At 40.8% G+C, this 21,187-nt stretch overlaps 1 protein-coding gene across 3 annotated transcripts; it reads left to right on the top strand.

Annotated features, from left to right (window-relative positions):
• The first annotated feature begins 856 nt into the window (after positions 1-856).
• On the top strand, positions 857-19,248 carry LOC146167941 (uncharacterized). Of its 3 annotated transcripts, XM_083384333.1 has the most exons (8): positions 857-984; positions 1,233-1,356; positions 1,421-2,403; positions 2,491-2,627; positions 4,719-4,925; positions 9,738-9,946; positions 14,679-14,837; positions 18,571-19,248. In XM_083384333.1, the coding sequence occupies exons 2-8, from the start codon at positions 1,238-1,240 to the stop codon at positions 18,818-18,820; spliced, it is 2,064 nt and encodes a 687-aa protein (XP_083240459.1). In that variant the 5' UTR covers positions 857-984; positions 1,233-1,237; the 3' UTR covers positions 18,821-19,248. The 3 variants fall into 3 exon arrangements, with proteins under 3 accessions (XP_083240459.1, XP_083240443.1, XP_083240451.1); XM_083384317.1 differs by having other exon boundaries at positions 1,421-2,627; XM_083384325.1 differs by lacking the exon at positions 857-984 and having other exon boundaries at positions 1,189-1,356; positions 1,421-2,627.
• Positions 19,249-21,187: the final 1,939 nt, after the last annotated feature.

Raw genomic sequence — 21,187 nt, 5'->3', positions numbered from 1 at the left:
CTTAAAGTACTTTTTATCATTAAGTTGTAGCAGGCCATAGAGTTGTAAAAAGTCGTTTTGTAGACGACAATAATTGTTCGCAATCACACTGTCTATATTGTATAATAAAAGAAACACTATTCAGCTTTGCTTGTAGTGAAACCTGGGCCTCGGAACGTTCGGGATTAGCGACCCAGAAAAAATATATCTTGATCGTACCATCCAATTTGGTTAAAACTAACGTGTGCGGCGATACAATGAACAATATACAGTGTATTACTGTTAAATTAAAACCTTCTGATCTTGACTATTTGTAGTTATGTACAACATGTATTTCAGTAAACTTACGTTTTGATGAGTTTCTAAAACGTGACTCTAACTTTGTTTAATCGATTGAAGTTATTGAATATTTTCTTGACGGTTTACTTCTCTTGTTATTGACTTCCGGGTAGTCTGGATTTGGAATACCAAGACCAAAATTAATAACCATTTTTAGATCCCGTGGAAATCTCACCCGTAAAAAGGTTTCGTGAATCTATGCGGCAGGAATAAAAAACCGTCAGCCAACAAAGGAAGAAGGTAACTGGCGGTCAGGCCGGTTGCGCGGATAAAATGGTTTTATTTGTGTAAAATCTACACATCTACACTGTAGAATCTTTCCAGCTCCTTCCAGGGTCTGCCGTCGACTTCGATTATTGCGTGACTAAGAAGGCAGTATTGTCCGTCGTACAATTGCGGAAATTTCTAGCCTTATACGACTTCCTAGCGCCCTTTCTCTCGTAGGAGTACACCCACACTGAAGCGCACAGAGTTACTTAATTTTGAAGTTAACAAGCGGGAAGTGCAAGCTTTAGCTAACGCGCTGATTATGCTTTCTAGACTGCTGTTAAAGTGTTTTTTGTAAAATTAGGAAATCTGGCCCCTTTTCAGATAGCGATTTAAACTGGGTGAAAGAAGATTAACATTTGCTATAGATTTCTTCCTAAAAAAAAGCAAATTAAATTGGTAAGTAGATATTCTTTTAAATTTGTTTTACCCTACTTGATTTGTTTAGCAAAATATCAAGTGTAGCTCATAATACTGAAATTTATAAAATAATCACTTTGTAAACACAGCTTTTCATATATATACTTTGAAAGTTTCTTTATAATTCTAACTTTTAGGAAAACAGTAACAATAAAATTAATGTTTGTAGGTTATTTTAGTGATTGATGAAAAAGCATCTTGTTTATTTGTAACATTTCTTTTGATAGTTGTTATGAGTGTTGCTGACAAAAAGCCTGTGGAAGTGGCTAGAAGGAGTAGAAGAGCAGCAAGTTTAACTGCACAATGCCTGTGGAACATACAAATAGAAGATGACACCAAAGCAACAAAAAAGTAAGCAACCATATTTTGTATTAATAAAGCTATGTACCCAATGCCATTTATTATCATATTGCAGATCTACTAGAAAGGCATCTTCTTCGGATGAGTTGATGTATGGCGAATGCAGTAGTGGTCACAATAAAAAGTGCTTTAAGAGAACCATAAGTGAAACAGCAGGAAGTCGCCAACCTGGTACATCAACATGCAAAAAGCAAAAACTGCCCAGTAATGGTTGCAGTGGTGGTTGTGCCTTCCAGCCTTCCAAACCGATTGCACCATTGGGAAAGTCAAAAGTGCATTCAAAAAAGTTGACAGCCTCAGTTGCACCTCTGATCAAGCCAAGGCAAATCCAGCCCAAGGTGATGAAACCCCATGACAACGTAGCAGTGCAGCATGCAAATTCCATTCTTCTATTGCCGGTTTCTCTTCAAACCAATCAAGGCTCCACTGCAAGCGGCGAGGTTGGAAACCTGTCCTTGGTGACGCTCCAGGCTTCGCCAGATCTAATGAGCTGCTTCGGCTTGGGCAAAACCAGCAGACAAGACAGCCGAAACATTTGGCACCCACCGGTGGCTAATGATTCACGGCGCGGGTCGACAGGCGCTTCCCGCAATATGAAGATCGATTTGCGTCCGAACAATTTACTTTTTCACAAGTTGTCTTCGGTTAACGTCAACGTGGACCGACCCACTTCTACTTTCCAAGCCGCCGGTCAACAAGGACAAGATGAGCCGCTGAACCTAAAAATGGGTGAAACGAAAGTCCCAAGTACGACCAAACATTTGCTTCCCGCTCGTATGGCTAGGCATGGACAGGGAATAAGGCCCCTGATGACTTGTACGGTTTCAGTGCCGAGACCGGCGAAGCCTGGAATCACCAGTGCTGCTGTTGGAAAAGTACGCGGAAACGTCAGGCCAGTCGGCAGCGTCGGGCGCGATGCATCCATCCTGCTGAGGCAGACGCACAAGGGCTTCGGCAACCGAGCCGTTTACGCCGTTGTATCCAAGCCAAACGTTCACGGACAAAGGACAAACAAAGGGGCCGACTGCCCGTCACCAGGTACGCGCGCTTTGCTTTCGGTTCGCCACCGAGACGCGATCACGCCGACCAGGGCCCTGGGGGACTCACCAAACGCTTTTGTTGCAGAGTACGCCTGCTCGTCGCCAGATGTGGACGACGTCCATCGCGACGTGCGCCACAGTTGCAATCGCCAGCACATCAACCTGCGCAACAAGGCCGTCCCGCCGCACGACTCCAACGAGTACAAAGGCTTCGAAGCCGAGGTATTACTTGTTAGTGGTCAGGCTGGCAGAATCTTGCCAGCCTTCTGGTGACAAGCATTTTTGGCGAAAATTCTTAGGTATTTGGTTGCGCCCCTAAACTTAAATGATCTGTTCGCCTAAGGAATGTTCTTGTTTTCGTGCCACGTTGATTTCATATTTTTTTACTCAAATTTTTTTTGCACGAATTTCTTGTTTTTGGGCTGATTCTTCGGCCGACATAGTGGCCAAGTCGCCAGCATTCTGCCATACTGTTAGTGGTTACGCAGCAGCACGACGTGTCGCCCATTGTCGATTCTTAATGTCATACGTCTCACGACAAAGTTTAGTTGAAACGTAGTTTCGTCAATTACTGGCATTTTTTTGGTAACGCGAGAATGTCATCATTTAAGCAAAAAATCACTTTAGTGTTTACGATAATAGTTTAGGCAGTGCTAAACAGACAATGTACGGCTTAACACTGCCTAAACTATTATCGTTCGCAACGAATGGCAGGCTGGTTGCCAAACTGCTCTGATTATTGCGGGTTCTGGGCCGCGCGTTATTTTAAGCAGAAGTGCAAAGTGGGCTGCACGGCGTCGATCTGCTGCGTAGCGCTTTCGCGCACCAGCGTTTTGAAAAGCCATCGGTTTATCGCGGAGATGAATCATGTGTAGTATGGTGTAGCTGTCCCGTTTCCGGCTTTGCAAGCGATCGCACCAACCAATCGCGAAGCTTAAGTCGTGGTCTCTCGCCGGGGAGCAGCCGCGGCGTTACTTTATTGGCTTGCATTTCCCTACAAAATGTTCAAGTTGGTCTTTGCGGTGTGCCATAAGCAAAGTAAAGGACAATATAATGGATCACCCATAACAAAGTGTGCAATGTCATGTAGTCAAATCCTTTAGTTTCAATAATTATTTCGTAGTTTTCCTCTCTCTTTCTTTAGGTTTGCCAGCTGCTAACTCCTTGATCAAACCGTTTTTAATAAATTAAACAATATAATGTTTACTTTTAACAAGTGTTTTTAAATTATAATCTTTTTTCATTATAACTGTTTTTGTCACAAACATAAGCTATAGCATTTTTAGTTGTTCTTGTTTCTCAAATAAGTATTTTTGTCAAAATTGACAAAAATGTTTATTTCTGGTGAAAATTTTACAAAGTAAATACCAACTTTGCCCCAACCCACTTAGTTTATGTAATAAATGTTTTGCAGTTTTACCAAATCCCAACTAGTCTTGAGGTTCCTCAACCAATAAAAAGTTTCCTACTCAGTACAGTGTATACAATATAAAATAGATGAATGTGGCATCTTATTACATTTTGTTGCAAATACTTTTTTGGTGTGAAAAGTTACTGCAAAATCAAACAGTACTGTTCTTTAAAAGTTGTTATCACGCGATATGGACCAACGATTAAAGATCGTTTACCCTAAAAAGTGAGCCATATAACTCAAATAACGCTACCTTCAATAGCGAAAATGAAATTAAGTTGGGTCGTAGGATCGCGTAATTTGCTTTAATCGTTGAGGTAGACACCTAATGCGCTCCACTTACACCCTGCTTTTTGTCGTATGCCATAAAACAAAAACTTATACATTAATTGCTATATCTTGCCAAAACTCACGGATTAAAAATAATTAATTTCCATTGCGCTTCTCTTTCGCTTGTTTAAGTAATATATATGCGTTTAGATGTGTTTTAAAGGATCATATGGATCTCCCGGCCAACAGCTGCTTGTACTAAAACAGGGTGGTCCAACTTCTTGTCATCGCGGGCCAAAAACAAGTTTTTTTTTTATCTTGCGGGCCAATTGCGATTCTTAGGCTTATTGCTGGCAAATTATACATAGTCTATGGCATATATACTAACTTTATGGAATGTATATCTTTGTTCAGTTACGGTAGTTATGAAATAATTTCAACACAAAAAATTAATAAACAAAGATTAAAAGTGATATTTCCAGATTGAACCAAAGCTGACTATCAGTTCGCGGGCCAAAAAAGCTGAACTCGCGAGCCAACTTTGGCCCGCGGGCCTGCAGTTGGACCACGCTGTACTAAATTATAAATTCATTGCTTCGGTCTACGAATTTATACTCGCCACCTGCTTGCAGCAACGTCGTGCGCTCGACGCGGCCCAGCGACGGCAGAAGGCCAAGATCGCCAAAATGAAGCTGACCCGAAGCGACTCGGACGAAAACCGACCCCTGCTCGACCCATTGTTGGTGGCCGACCAACCACAGACCTTTAACGTGACGGAGGACTCCAACAATGGCTGGAAGTGGGCGGGAAAGCCCTACTTCGGGATGGTGTATAGCGTGGTGAGTGCAAAGCCGTTATACGGTCGTCGGTCGTATTGTCCTAGTTGCGCTGCACTATATCTGCTGTGAACGAGGCGTCTTCGATAAGCTATACTGGCCAAGTAGCATCCGGCCTAATTCCTATGCCTTCATCGTGGAAAGGAATTAAGGACTTCGACGCAATACCAAAAGATGTTCTCTCTTTAGCTTTTATTATTTTAAACACTTTTTTTGGCAAGGCTTGTCTAAATTAAGACTGTAATCAGTAAACCATATACCTATTAATTTGAATTATGTGAGAAGAGTGAAAACGCAACCTATTGAGATTGAGCGTAATTTTGCCAACCGAACAGGCCTCTGCATTGTTTGGTATAAATTATAAAATAGGCATGATGAACCGCGCGCGCATTTAACTGCAACCTATATATTGTTTTACAAGCAGCTTGATTTACCGATGAGTGTTCTTTTATGTTACGTTCTGCTTTATAATGGACTGTCAGTACAAATAGCATAACATACAACGAGTAAAAATTTCTTTACTCTAATAAAAGTCAAATCTAAAAAAAAGCACGTCAGATTTGCAGTTCGAAGAACTAAGGTTTTTCACAGTTGGAAAAACTCTTAATCTAGAATAAGCCATTTTTCCTCACGATGTATCAGGTTCACTAAAAGTGCAAATATTACACAAAATGCATCCATGTTAGCGTAAAGTTGGGACAGTCATAAAGGTTCAACCACTTAGAAAACGTGTAAAAACCGATTCATTTTATGCTATGAAAAAAAGTGGAAGGATTAGCGCGTGCGCCCTTGTGGATTTTGCTCTGTTAATATAAAAAGGGATATAAAATCAAAACGATATGTGGTCAGTTCCCTTGGTGCAATTCTTTATAGCGTGGATACCTGTGTTAGAAGCATTTCACCTACGTAATGGTCTCATATAGTCAACGTTTTTCCATCGGGAATGAAATCTTCTTTTTTTGAGAGCTTTATTTGTTCTGGCAAACAGAGGACGACTCACTAATACAAACACTGTCAAACTGTTCTAAAATTAGCTTGACGCTGTTGCAATCATAAAAATTACCTTAAACTAAGATGGCCACGAATCTATACTAAGAAAGTTTTTTTACGCAGCGACCATCGTTAAGTATTTTAGTGGCCGCGATTTCGGCAAAGGCATAAATGCTTGCCGACTCAATAACGAGCCCAAACCTTGAACGATGCATATGGGTAAACAAGCAGCTTCCGATATAATTGCACTTCTGGTCAGGCGCTCGTTCGCGTGCAATGCGGCAACTGCGTGTTGTTGTCGTATTCTCCACAAGGTGTAATTTCCAGTCGTCAAAGGGTCACTTTCCCCTGGTTTAGTTTCCGAAGCCGGATTTGGAATCGCGGGGTAAATCCAAGCGATACGATTGTCGCGTGGTCGGCTTACAAAAAAGGGGTTAACGAATCGGTGCACACCTATAAATCGATATCTCAGGCATCAAAACGAAAGATTATTTTTGAAAACCTGTTTCTATTTTGTGTGGTTTGGCTAATCCGTTTAAGAGTCAGGTGGCGGATTTTAAGTTCCAACATGGAAGCCAAAAGTAATAACAAAAATTGGGCGATAGTTTCTCGTCACAGAACCACCACAGTTTTCTATTGAGGCAAGCTAAGGAACACGCCGCGGCCGCCTGCCAGCGAAAACCAGTAATTGGCCGTCACGAACGTTGTTCAAATAAACACTATGGTTAATAACCCTCTTCGCGTGTTGACATATATCTTCCCGCATTCATCATAGGCCAAAATCCCGTGTATTGCACATGGGATGCTTCATCTATTGAACAGGCGCGACTCACGTTTGTCGCAGACTTTGGCCACAGCGACCACAAGAAGCACTGGAATAAGCCTTATCCAACGCAGTGTTGTTAAATGCCTCTAGTTTAACGCCGTTTTCAAATAATCTTACTGACAGTATTGCTAGATGTGGTATACTGTATAGTTCGCAATTACCACGATTTTTGTTAAAATATAAAATGGAATTAAATGCACTCCATATTATAGCTGAGTAAAATAATACATTCATCAAGATTATCACTTCCATATATCTGTATTTTTTAATTAACACACTTTAGGTGTGGATGGCGTTTAGTGACCTCTTTGGACTTTTATGACTCATCGAATTCTCTGAAAAATCCTAGTTTTAGAAGGGGTTAACCACACAAAGTTTATAATAATATATTGTATATTTTTATAATACACACCAACGACACGAAGTTTCGCTTTTGTGAAACAAATTATCTAGTAAAGAGCAAATTTTCCTTCGCAGACTAATCGGCATCCTGCTTAATAAACCCCAAGTTCCTTGTAGAGTATACCGTGGCGCAAAAAACATCGGTGATCGTTCAACGTCGCTTTTCGTCATAACTGACAAACCTTGGTGTAAGCCCCTATCGCGTGGGCGGCTGCAGGGGCAAAGCTTTGTAAGGCGCGATTAGCATTGTGTGCGCAGTTTTCCAACGCTTAGCGCTAATTAGAAACATACGGCCGCTCGCTCGGCACTTCCCATTCGTCGATGCGCGCAGGCGCACTTGTGTGAACTGCACTGCGGATGGCAACGCGGTTCCATCAAACGACCTCTGCGCAATTCGCCTTGGGGCCCTAATCCTCGAAACAAGGCGATCGTAATTGCTTTTTAAGTCCGATCCGCAGTTGCCGCAAGTCCAGAGCTCTGCAGTCTGCACTCGTCAGAATTTCGAGCCCGCAACGATGAACGGTGGATGTGTGTGTTGCGCAGATATCCGCAAATAAAAATAACCGTCTTCCTGCGGCTTACCCAGAAGTGGGTCGCTGCTGTGACAACCTGTGTTTGCATGCCGAGCATCGTTTCTGAGCGGCTCTATGAATCGCACAATTGTCCTGCGGGCAATTCCGCGAAACCCAATTGAATTTGGCGCAATTTGCAGTAATTGAAGCAAGATCGATTTTGTGTGGTTCGTGCCTTTATACGAACTCAACCCAGCTGTAATGAGCGCAAATTTAGTTTATTGACCTTAGTGCGCTATGCACAAACAAAAATCATGTGAGTCAGTAGAAATTGCGCTGCTAGTTTTCTATCCGTCCTAATTTTTGGGCTTTTTAACCAAAGTTTTTTGTTAAAGTCAAAAACCAAAAGCTATTTTGTGTGTTTATGATGTTGTTGCTTTCACTATGCTGTTTTACCTTGACCATTATGCAAACAACCCCCAGTCGGGTGTATTGTGTCACCACGCTTATGTGTGTGCGGGTATTTTAGGAAACCAACCCAGTTGCGCACCTTAACTCCGTAAATAGGTATCGAGTTGGCTTCGCCATTTCGCACCGTTCTTTCATTCTGTTGTGTTTTCAAATATGGAAACACGAGCGGTTTCAATGAGGCGCGCGAACGATTGCTCGTTGCTTCTCGTTTCTCTTCACCAGCGTTTTGTGACGTCACAGCGCGGAAGCAGCGACCGGAGAACTGTTTCCATTTAACCTAACAAAGCAAATAAACGGTCGGGTCGCGGCCAGACACGCGCTTTGCAACGAGTATAGGACATCCTGTATAATGTAAAAAATAATCACCAAACAGTCGGTTAAGGTGTTGTCGTTGCCATCTTAATGGAAAAGTGTCAAATGTCGGCACCAAACTACGGTTAATTGGGACTCATTTTGTTCCTAACTTTTATTTAGGTAAAACTAGGCGAAAGTGTGATACGTGTAAACCGCGAAAATCTTTAGCAATAAAAGAGCCAAATCAGCAAACTCTGTTTGTTTCTGTAATGTCTAATATGTAGTCAAACACTACACACACTATACCGGGCTTGTGGCACTTATTTGGTCGAAAATGTGATGAATTTGACCTTTCTTACCACTTACCTAATCGTTAGATTACTTTTTTGTCCGAAATTGTTGATTATGCCCTTTGTAGCTGGTCGATCTGGGTGAGACAGTAATGCATTAATGGACTTGGTTGTTATTGTTTTGGAAATTCCCAAGATGCCACGAAATGGTTTCGGTATCTATCCCGAGCACGCTCCTGAAAGAACTATTGCCACAAACTATTGCGACTGAATAATGTCGACACAAAGCCAAGTAAGCCTGGTGATTTCATCCCGCTGGTGCAACGTATATATAGGTCTTGGCAGCAAAAGCACTGAACTACAGTCGGGCGTGGCAGTGATTGTGTAAGCCAAGGCGCGCCTTTCACGTGTAAAGAGTGCTATGGCACTCAGTTAAAAGTAACCTTACGGGTGCAACTGTGATCAAAATAGTGTAATCCTGAGACGCCCTAATCAGTTTCAAGTTTTCGACCGCCTTTTTTATCGACGTTTGATTTGGTGGTTTTCTGTAATAGAGTTTTCTTCCTATTTTTCCCCCGAAACATTTTTTTCGTTTTGCTGTGCCTATTTTACCGACATGGCTTTTCATTCCTGCGTGACTAATTAGTATCGGTGAATCCTATAAATTAGCCGTGGTCTTGCAGCAATTATTATTAACCCTGTCTGTGTCTGGTATATTTGTGTATTTTTATAACGCGCTGCAATCAAGAGAAACGGCCGAACGTTCAGACAATTGCTAAATTGTCCAGACAATTGCTAAATTGTCCAGACAATTGCTAAATATGCGCTAAATGTATGACACAAAATATGTAATTCTATATATGTGGCGTAGCGTCAAACGCGGTTTGAAGGTTTATACCTCATACAAAGTTCCTGATCGAATTATAGAACCATTTCCAAGTTAAATGGTCTAGCTTCACACTGTAAAAAGCGAATCGCCTGTAAATCGCCTCCCAAGCGACCCGACCGAAACCTGTTTCTGTGCACGCAGGAGAGTGGCAAGTACGTGCGTCGGCGCTGCTACCCGGCCATGACGCGCTATGACGACGATGGACAGGTGGCGGCCGTGGTCATGGTGCGGGACTGCGTCTTCCTGTGCGCTGGGGGAGAGGACGAGGCGCCCTACGTGGCCAAGGTCACTGGCCTGTGGGAGAAACCACACGGGGGAGACATGACGATGAGCCTGCTCTGGTACTACAGGTGAGATATGTCATTTCGCCACCACTTTTAAAATATGTGGACTGCCTTGAACACTTATTACAAGGAATTACAACGTTTTCCTGGGAATATATAGTTAAGGAACCGCTGTTTTAATGCACTTTTTTGAATGTAGAGTTAAACTTTATCTTTTAACTTTTCAAGTTGAACGAAATCGACTCATATTTCTTTAGGAAAAAAACATTATAAAAGTTTAAACTAAACTTTCCGAGATGTTGCTTAGATAATGTAAACTTGTTTCCCAGAAAAGGTTCACCCTATATAAGTGTTTCATGATCCTACTGAGGTAGGACACGTTCAAAGCGTTAGGCCACGTATTATAACAGCACAATGTTTTTTATACTTATGTCTTTTGTTTAAAGTCGTATAACGCAGTTTATACATTGTTGTAGTTTGATGGTTATCGCGGCGTTAGAGGACCTTCTTCGCGAGTAACGCGGTAAATCGATATAGGCCTTTTACAGTGGATTAGTGTTTTATCGGAGTAATGGATTTGAGCTAATCGCACTTGCAGCAGTTTCTATCTTTGCCGTGTGGACTTTTTCAATAGCAGGTGCTATTCGAGTTATTGTGTTGTTTAGATTTGTTGCCTCGTCGGTTTTTGGGGTGTGGTAGAGTTTTTTTCATCAAAAGCCTGTGGCTGTTGTTCAAAGAGACACTCCTTTTTTGCCAGACAATATCGTATAATCGGCTTAAATGGTCTGTAACACACAATGTGCTTTGGCGTGAAAACACGGCAAGCTATTAGGGCGAACTAAAGTAACAATTCAAGTAAAGTAACAATTTGTATTTCGCGAGGTAACGAAGATATTTATTTGATGGTTTTAATCCTAACATTCATAGCTGTCCTGCACTTTGAAGCAAATTTGGCTTGAATAAAAAAAAAATAAAAAATAAAAAATAAAAAAAAAAAATCTGATCATGTTATTTAAACAACAGGATTTTAAAAAGGGAAAACCAATAGTGAACCAGGAAAGTCTCCTTCGTGTGCGAACCCTTTCCTCGGTGAGCAAGGTTCTGTCAATTTGACCGGAGACAGAACCCCTGAAAAAGAATTAGTTGAATAGAGTTGAGACACGGCAGCTTCTTTAAACCTTGCCCCTCATTAACTGGCTGTGGGATGGCACAAAGTTAAAGCGAGTTTTGTTTTACCTTCGTCGTGTGCTGCGCTTCTCTGTCGCCGTTTCGTGTCTGGCGACGCGCTTTGTGACGTCTTTCGTTCAGGAAATTACGCTATTTCGTTTCGCCCGACCCGACCCTTGAACAGATCTAACCAATACTGCTAATCACTCATTTGCCTGAAAGTTCGAAAGGCTCCCCTTTGGGTAAATATATTTCAAGGCTGTTTGTCGTCCAATTTTACGCTTACAGTTTCATACAGTGCAATTTCTTTAAAGCAAACTAAAACTTCTGCGCAGTATGGCAGAATGCTGGCGACTTGGGAACTATGTCGGCCGAAGAATGAGCCAGAAAACCGAAGAAATTGGTGCAAAAAAATTTATTAAAAAAAAACAAAAAAAAGTTTATTTAACCAATTAACTTATTAATAGCCTTGTTTATCGCCGAAACATAGCAAGGTTGTTACATTCCTTAAGCGAACACATCATTTAAATTTAGGGGCGCGACCAAAAAAACGAAGAATTTAGGCCCAAAATGCTTGTCACCAGAAGGCTGGAAAGATTCTGCCAGCCTGCTTCTGCGTTTTCAACCTGTAAAGTGTCGTTTCTTTATCGGCCGAAATGGTATCGGCTGCGGTGGCTTGTGTCCAAACTACACTTCGATGTGTAGTAATTGAATTATTTATGACCGTATATATATATATGCGTGCGCTTTGCGAGGTGCGAGCGGACTGTTTGTTTAAGCACCGCGCTTATAACCTCATTTGACACACGCCCGGTTTTGACGATTGTCTAACTCCCGGTTCGCTGCGCCACCTGGGTCGCTCGACCTTTACACATCCAACATTTTGGGTCAGCCAGCCAGGCCTTGGAATTTGGACAATCAATTGCCCGGGAAATGCCAGCCTTGACAAACAAAATTTCACAAAAAATGTATTTGCTTTGTTGTCTCTTGTTAGAGATATAGGTCCAAATTTAATTTAAATAGATTATGCTTATACACACCTTTTGCTGGTTGGCACTATTAACTTTTAGCTATGCTTAGCATCTTTAAATGGAACAACATAGTAAGCCTTATAAAGCAACAATATCTAAAGTTCAAATGCCTATATTACCATAGTATTAAGACCAACACAATAAATTAAATTAAATACGCAGTAATACCTACGATGACAAAAAGACACAAACGGGTCGAACTTCGTCCAAAACCTGTCGGAATAAGTCCTAAACTTATCGCAATAATACCTTAATGTCATAAATCCCATCTCAAACAGTAGAAGGTGTTTTGGTGTGGATAATAATGGATGGGGTTAGAATTTGGGTTCAGGTTGTACTTATCAGTGGAGTTAGTGTTGAAATTCAGGGTTAGGTTAGGCTGTCAGGGGTAGGTAGGTAATATGTTGTTTCAAGATCTTGTTCTATCCGTTTGATCATATTCCGATTTCGACCTTATAGCGACTATTTGCTTTTAGTTCGTCTTTCATCTTATTCAGACGTTGATGTTATTTTAATTTAGGTCATATTGCCAGAGTATTTCTATTCTAAATGCCATGTTTTAGTACATTTTAAATAATTTGAAATGTAAAAACCATACATGGGTCTTAGTGTACATTCGTTGTGCTCGCTACTTGATTGGCACCCTTGGAAATAAATGTAAAAACCAAGCCAATCAATGATTGCTTAGAAGTCTACTTAAGCGCAACCATGAAAATTAACGGTTCTATAGGTTTTTAAAACTAATAGTGCTTTCTGTGAGCAGCTGGTCGGATGGCGAATAAAGCAAATGTTTTTTTTTGCATCTTAAAACCTAGCTTTAACGATTCCTAATTCGCTATACAATATCGTTTATTTGCTTATGGCGTTATATTGTGCATATGTGCAGGTACATTTGTTTGTTTTATTACTTAAAATGTAATTCCAAGGATCCATTGTCATCCTGACACCGGTGAATATATAACTTTGCGAAGTATATTTTTATGAAAAACGAAATTAAAGTCGCTGTTTTAAAGTTGTGTTTTGTTTATCTGTTTGACTGAGTTTTAAAACATCTTGATCCGGTCCGGTTTTCACATAATTTACAAAATTTATTGTTTATCACTTATTTAATTTGTTTTACCATCACTTTATATTTAAACCATCCAAAATAAGAACCTCATGTTTCGTTACGGTATTCAATTAGTGCAGTTCGGTTGTGACGTCAGGTCACGATATTGAATTTCGTAAAAGTCGCGTGTTGTTTAAAAAAATCTATAAAAAGACGTCAGGCCTCTCATTGTTGGGCATTTTTGGCTTGAACACGGTGTTGATTTTCCGGTTAGGTTAACACCACTAGCTTCTATTTGCGCACGTGATATTTACCAATTTTGTCGCATTAAAAAAAATCATTATTTCGGTATGTTTTAAAGCTTTAAATTAAGAGAACATTGTTATATAACTACACGGAAGAATAAAGCTATTACTTTCAACAATTAACTGGTTGACACTGCACAAGTCATAATCACACTAATTTAAAATATTTTTAATTCCATTTTGCACCTCACATGAACCAAACGTTCTATTGACGGATATAATATTTTCCTGGTTTGTGGAATCGTCAATCGATTGGCAAACAGGTTTAGCGTCACAGTTGTCGCAAAACATCTCGGGGTCATTTGGGGTCGAACAGGTCAACGCAGCTCGCATCCTTCAGATGATTTCTTCGCTGCACCATACAGTTAATATCGATTACCGCCAAAGCTTGCTAGTTATGCAAAAAGCTCTCGCAAATTGTGTGATAATGTTCCGAAGTTGTGTTTTGATCGATATTCCAAGATCGCCATATTGATTTTAACGCTGTTGTTGCCATTTTCTTGTTACCGGAATTTTTGTTGTGTGCCAAGCTTGCTAGTTTTAATCCAGGTCAAGTTTACGCACCCTTAATCAGGTCAGTGTTATCTCCTCTTAAAATCGATGTCACCTTGTTGTTTCAAGGTCGTTGATTCACAGGACCTAACCATACGAAACCTTGCAAGCGAGATGCTAGCGTATTGCGAAATCCATCTAGTTTCATTACATGTGTTTATTATTTACAAATCTATGAAATCGACAGGATTATACTTGCATTTCGAGTTTGGTACAACAAATGCTATGTTTTGTCAAATTTAAGTGCCACTTTTCCTTGGCATATAAATGCATTGGCATTCGTCAGAACATTTGCTGAAATATTTTTATGGCCTAAAGGAGTTATAAATTTCGGTAAAGGTACAATGTCGTTGGTTCAAATCACGCAACAGCCTATAGTGTTTTCTAATATCCTTTGTCTCGATCCTGCATAATATTGATGGATTTTTTAAACAACACCACAACATAAATGACTGATCATAATTGTAATAATTTAAATTGTATATAGTATTCAATGTGCTGAAAAATATTCAAAAGTCAAAAGTCATTGTATTTGAAGTATTTTTGTCAAAATAGCCTCATTTTAAAATAACTGGGACTTTAGATAATCGGACAAATGGCTTAGTGTTAGTTTGTGTGTTTTTTTCTATAGCTTTTTTCTATTTACAGTTCGCTTAGCAGTAAACGTATTAATTGTAATTTCGTTTCTGCTACAGACCTGAACACACCGAAGACCCCCGTATGATGCCCGGCGCCACCTCCCCCTCGCCCGCTTGCGACGAAGATGAGTTGTTTGTGTCGCGTCACCAGGATGAGATCAGTGTCGCCTGTGTCGAGGATCGCTGTCACGTGCTCACCTACTCACAATACTGCCGGTTAGTGTACAACTGTGCAGTGTAAATCCTCTAATCTCGTGATCGGTAATTTTAGCCCGTAACAGCGGTACTAAAATTTTTGGTTGGTGTAGCACTGTAGCAAGGTATTATTTCAACTGTTCCCGATATTTTACTGTCGTTATTGATGTTTGCTTATAAAACCTACCAAATGAAATCAAAACTTCACTTTAGTTGGATTAGGTGTAGTAGGTCAAAACTTACGTCCGCCGCTCTATTATTGCGCTGGCTTTATTTTTCCAAACAAAACATAAGACCCCCTCTGAAAAGCCCTCGTCTACTACTAGTGCAACGTGGAGGTAGAAAACCATTGGAGAGATAGTATCCACACGGAGAATATTATTAGCCTCTTTTGCCTCAGGGAGCGGCTATAATTATCAGGAATCGTGTTTTTATTTGTTTTTATTTTTGAGGAGTAAATTGAGCGCTAAGAGTTGTGCCCCCTTTTACTAAAAACTACGCGTATAATAGTACAAGATATAACGTAGAATTGAACCAATTGTTTTTTTATTTACATAATATATTCATTTTGTTATGTAGTGTAAAATACGCTACAAGGAGTTACACGGTCGATAACTGTTTTTTGGAACAATAATGTGTTTGGTAACTTGTCTATGTTGCACTTAACGCTAACACTGTGTGAAGAGTTGCGCTTCATACTGTGTAAATTATATTTTCCAAATGTAAGCTATTTTATCGTAACATATTTTTTGTTTTAAATGCGTCATTTGTTAAGCGTATCTTGTTCAAGTTTAGTCTGATATTCATATTTTGCTTTACAATGAATCACACAAGAAAATCGTCCGCCGTGTTATATCTAGGGCAAAATAATAATCGAAATCGGGATCATTTCACCTGCACTTCTATCGTACATCATTTACTCTCGGACTTTGTCCTCGGCAGAAGGGCATATCTAGCGTTGTTGTCATCGGCCTGGGAACTATAAATCGTTAAGCATGGGTGACAAAGATCGAAAGAAGTGTCCTTGTCGTCATACATTTAATTGCAACGAACCTGCAGTTGTAATTATAGTTTACGACCTGCATTACCAGGTTAAAGACTGAGGGAAGAACTTTGCCGCCCGGCCGCTACCTAGTGCAACAATTGTTTAAAGCAGGAAATGGAGGGCTGCAAAATACACGCCCTTTACGCTACGCGGGCCTTTTGTTTGCTCTGCATTTCTTACGCCTTCGCGGCGAGTTGTGTGTTTGTGTCGCTCGGTCCACCTAGTTGTGCGTTGGCGTTGGCGTTGATACGGAAAGCACTGCTTAGATAATACTCGCCGTTCGTTACTACCAAGCCGTTTAACCATACGCAATGTACGCAAATCCTAGTCATTTTAGGAGCATAATGGTTGGAGGTTGTAGCAAGACGTTATAAGAATATCAAAGCCCATACAGAAGTAGGAATCATTTTGAACGTTGAATAAAGTGTTATTCGAAACGTTCAAAATGATATCTACTTCTGTATGGGCTTTGATATTCTTATTACGTCTAGTCGTTTTAATTTTGACTTTTTCGATTAGAGTAGGGTTTGTGCTAGCCTTACATCGTTTTGATTTATTGTTGGGGGAAAGATGTGAAAACAGTTTTGGAAATTAATTATTTTCCAAAACTGTCGTCAAATTTTAACTTGCGCCTACGAAAAAACGAATTTCACGTAAAAGAGTTTTTTTTTGCTTCTAAGCTATACCAGTGGCTCGTTTACGTAGGGGTTTGGGCGATAACTTTTGCCATCGCTACTACATTTCTGCAGCAGTGCGCGATTGTCGCGTGAAAACAGCAGCAGTGCGCAAATGTCACGTGAAAGAGTTTTTTCATTCTCAGCTATACTAGCGGTTTGGGCGACTATAAGTTTTGGGCGACAACTTTTGCCATTTCTACTACATTTATGCAGCAGATCGCAAATGTTACGTGAAAACAACAGCAGTGCGCAAATGTCACGTGAAAGCGTTTTTTTTTTTGCTTCTCAGCTATACCAGTGCTGGTGCGTTTACGCAGCGGTTTGTACGACTACGAAGTTTGCCATTGCTACTACATTTCTGCAGCAGTGCGCCAACGACACTTTTGCTCGTTATCGTTCACAGCAGCATTGTGCAGCCGAGGCGCACCTGGGTCGTGACTCGTGAGTCATCGCATTATCGGGCGGGGATTTGTTGCATTAACATTTACTCAGCTTGGTATGCGCCGGGCCGACTGCGCAGGGCAACGGGGACATCACGTGGTGAGAAAGGGCAGACGCATGGCCGAACAGTTCGCACGCCTGCGAATTCGAGTTTCTTTGAATTCTCTGAAGGTCGAATTGTAAAAAACCTGCTGTTGAACAAAATGCTGCGGTATTGAAATTCTTGAAAATAGCGTTAGCTGCGACAGCTGTTTTTTCGCAGATATTTGATTTACAATATCCTATCTTCAATGAACTTTTTATGTTTTAAATCGACATGTTAACGAAAACAGCGGCGTTGGCTTTATACCAAATGCGTTTTGGGTCGTATTTTTATGTATCAAATATGTCTTAACGCGCATAAATTCTGATAATCTCCAAAATTCCGCCTTAATCAGAACCACTTTTGTTGTATAATGTACAGCACTGATAAAAGTATGCGTCATCTGTCCAAATATATTTCATGCCTTTCTCGGTCCACGTCCCTATTGAAAGCGTTAAGCCACGAGTGATGCAAGCGATGTGTAACAAATTCCATGAAAGGTTTGGCGGTCGCCTTTCGGTTATTGATTAACCCGAGAAGCGTTTTCTGGCTTCTACTGCTTCACTTCAGCCGCTGTTTCGCCTCCCGTCCATTGTGACGTCGAAATAGATTTTCTCGCCAAAGACCGGCTTCCACCGCGACTTCTAGATTATCGTAATCACCGTCGCTGTTGCCCGCGCTCAAATTGCCCAAATCGATACCGGCTGTTGTTTACCGCCATTATCTCTCCGTTGCAGCCTAAATAAGTCGGTCGTCTCTACGTGATAACGCTATAACCAGAAGTTGTGCCAAAAATAGTACTTTTTCGGTTTGCACTTCACAGTCCTAGTAAAAAATACGCTTGATCATGCACGGGTAACTAAGACCCAATTACTTGACTTTTTCCGAATACTTTTTTTGTAGTCACAAGCATATCCTTGATGGCCCTTTCCTTATTATTGCGCGTTGAATATGGTGATAGCACGGGTAGGCATCCATGTTTTCGTTTTCAATTAAATAATATAAACAGATCCGTGTTTAGTGTTTGTGAATACGATGGCAACCATTAAGACAATGTTACCTGCGGAGTCGGGTAAAAATAACCCCAGTCTGATTCCCGAGTCCGACTCCGGCCAACAAAATAAACCTGAGTCCGACTCCGGCTAAATGTGCGATTTCGTCATGTTCCGAAATCCGACTTTACAGAATGTATTCCGTCCATTTATGCAACTAAAATAAGGTGGATATTCAGCAATCCACTCGTAGGGATGTCATTTCATCCACCCGCAATACATGGTTGGAAATAACTAAACTATTCTATAACTTTACAATTTGCAGTTTGCGGCTTATCAGTTTTAAAATCGTGTACTGCTCATGCACACGTCGAACTCGGGACTCGGGAAGGCTGACGTGGTCTTACTCGAGTCCTGATACGACTCCGCAGTCCTGCTTTTGACACTGATCTTTCGTTTAAGATAGCTTTGTAGTTTGGAAACACATAAACGACAAACAATTTTGTTCATTTCGCAGCGTCCAAGCTCGGCTCAGCAGCGACCACCGGTGGCGGTCCAGCGAGTTACGTCGGGTCGTCCCCGCCCTCCCCGCCGCTGCCCGAAAACGACCCCGTCCCAGTCTGCCCGGGGAATCCCAGGTGGATGAGAGCAACCTGTTCTTCAGCCGAAAACTGTACGACGTTAAGGGCAAACGGGTGCTGAAATACCTCACCGTTCCTTCCTCGCTCGTTCCCGAGCATACCAAGCGGGGAACCACCGCGGGCTGAGATCGCCACCAAGTGACAGTATTTTACGCGTTGATGCGTAACGTGTCGGAGTCCCGGCGACGGTCGAGCGGTTTTCGGCTTTGGTGACTCCTTTGTCATCGCCCTGAGATATGAAATATAGTACTGTTCGTTTTAGTAAGTTCCAGCTACGGTTATCTTAGACCAGTGGTGACCAACATACGGCGCATGCGGCAACTGTAATGCATTGCACGAATACAAGTGCACTCAAAGATAATATTGGCAAAGTTGAAATCCCCCCATAAAACTGTGGTAAAATCTCCTTCAACTGCTATTTTTCGTACCAACCATACCATAAGTATGTTTATATAAAATGATTATACAAGTTATGTATAACTGCCAAATATGCCCTAAAATATCATAATACAAAAACAGTTGGTGTGGTACAACCGAATTAAAAGTAAAAAAAATATAGGCGGATCGCAAAATATTGGCTGGCCTCCCCTTTCTTAGATAAATAAGCGCGGACTATTTGCCTTTTCGTGTCACCGTTCATCGAAGTCGATCGATAAATATTCTCCTGCTGATATGTTGGCACTGCTTGCTCTGGTTTCCGAAAGACAATTGAATTGAGCAGCAGTTTACTGCTTTGCACCAATCAGCACCGGTTCAACTCGAGCCGTAATGCTGGCAAAGCGGCGATACCTGAATGTTCGTCGCTTTCATCTGCCGACGCTTGCAATCGTTAAGCACCTACTGAAAAGCTTCCTACCTCCGCTTCATCACTGCGTTGCAGGTCGCATTCCGACGTTATCCCTTGTGTGTTTGCAGTCGCGCATCATTTTTTTCTGTTAACAACTTTCCACTGTCCTTATTGCATCAGAAGACATCTTATGCGTTCAAAACGTTTCAGGAAGGAAACTATATAACGCGCTGTCACGCCCACATCACAGAAAAAGATACATTTAAGTGCGAATATATCGCTGAAGATTTGTTGCTAAGAGCATTACATGTATTCCACAAACCATCATTTTTGTAATAAACGCCAAAGCATGTAAAACGATTTGATTCTGTTACTGTTGTATAGTATACTATGCTCTATTATGAGTGTGTTCAAACTTTTTTCAAGTCACGCGTTTTACAATGTTGCGATTATATGGACATCGTCCGAACCTGTATATTTTTAATTTAACAGAATTGGCTTAGATTTTTCGTTAATTTAAGCCATTAGTTCAAAATAAGTACAATAAATTAGTTGTAATACGCAAAAGCTGTTCTACTGGTGACAGTTGTATATTTGTTAGTGATTTGTTTTCAATTATGAATCTGCGATTCACCACCTTAACGTTATTTTCTGACACGCCTTCCCGACCATGACACACTGCTTCTTTTAAGGCCTATTGGAAGGCGATTTGTTGGTATACTTACAGATTTATGTATGTGACATTTTCCTTGATAACGTTCCGAGCGAATAATTCACGCTTTTTTCTGCCGTGCGACGTCTGCTATCCAGAACGTTTTGCGATGGGCCAAACAAACAATAACAAACATATCGCGCGAAACTGCATTTGCATCTTCTGTGCGGCTGGCTAACGACCCCGCGCTTCTCGTCGTTATATTTTGCTTGCAGTCGGTCCTTACGCTTTCACGACTGTCAAAGTTTGCTATGACTTCATGTACAAAGCGGTTTCAGTTGTTTTTCTTTTGTTTTTATTGCTGTACCCGGAGTAATAAAATGTCTCTCGCCACAACCAGTGTTAGTCCTGACTGTCCGTGACATATGAGCGTATAATCGCTCTGTTTTATTTACTAGATCTCTGTTTTATTTTACTATATTCACGATAACATGCTAGTGTAATATAAATTGCAGCCTCTTGCTGTTGCTTAAACTCAAATTTGCTAGAATATACCACAGACGTAGAGTTTAAAATCTAAAGTTGTCTAAACTTAACATAAAACAGGGTAAAAATTGGTACCCGGCCTAGCGATATGTTTTTAAAGCTTGTCGGTGTAAGCAAAAAGTTACAGAGCCCGGACTATGGTGTTCGAATCAAAATTTTGCCATCAAACTTGAATAAATATTTTTACTTTATCTTCAAAACGAAAAATTAACTATATTTCTGCGCTTTGTGTAAATACTTTTGCTTTTCCCGATGTATAACTATGGACGTCATGGCAAGAAATCAAATAGCACAAAAAATATTGTTTTGTGGACATTGATTGTAAAACATCACATCACAAATTTACGTCAAATTTCACGTCACCAAATTACGTCTAAATGTGACGTCAAAAAGAAGTAAACTTAAAAACACCACACAGTACGTTAACTAACTAGATTTTTTTGGAAATTGCTTCTTGAGAGAATCGCGGTGTTAGACTAATGTCACATAGAAAGTTGGGGGAAAGTAT

Source organism: Ascidiella aspersa, chromosome 1 (genome assembly GCF_963924565.1).
Source record: "Ascidiella aspersa chromosome 1, kaAscAspe10.2, whole genome shotgun sequence".
Classification (NCBI taxonomy): Eukaryota; Metazoa; Chordata; class Ascidiacea; order Phlebobranchia; family Ascidiidae; genus Ascidiella; species Ascidiella aspersa.
This window is presented reverse-complemented; position numbering and strand designations above follow the sequence as displayed.

Bases quoted from the DNA above. Each gene is read 5' to 3' on its own strand.
- LOC146167941 (XM_083384317.1), top strand. From the start codon at position 1,238: ATGAGTGTTGCTGACAAAAAGCCTGTGGAAGTGGCTAGAAGGAGTAGA. The intron at 2,628-4,718 runs GTATTACTTGTT...ACCTGCTTGCAG, and splicing joins ACAAAGGCTTCGAAGCCGAG to CAACGTCGTGCGCTCGACGC. The intron at 14,838-18,570 runs GTTAGTGTACAA...TTCATTTCGCAG, and splicing joins ACCTACTCACAATACTGCCG to CGTCCAAGCTCGGCTCAGCA.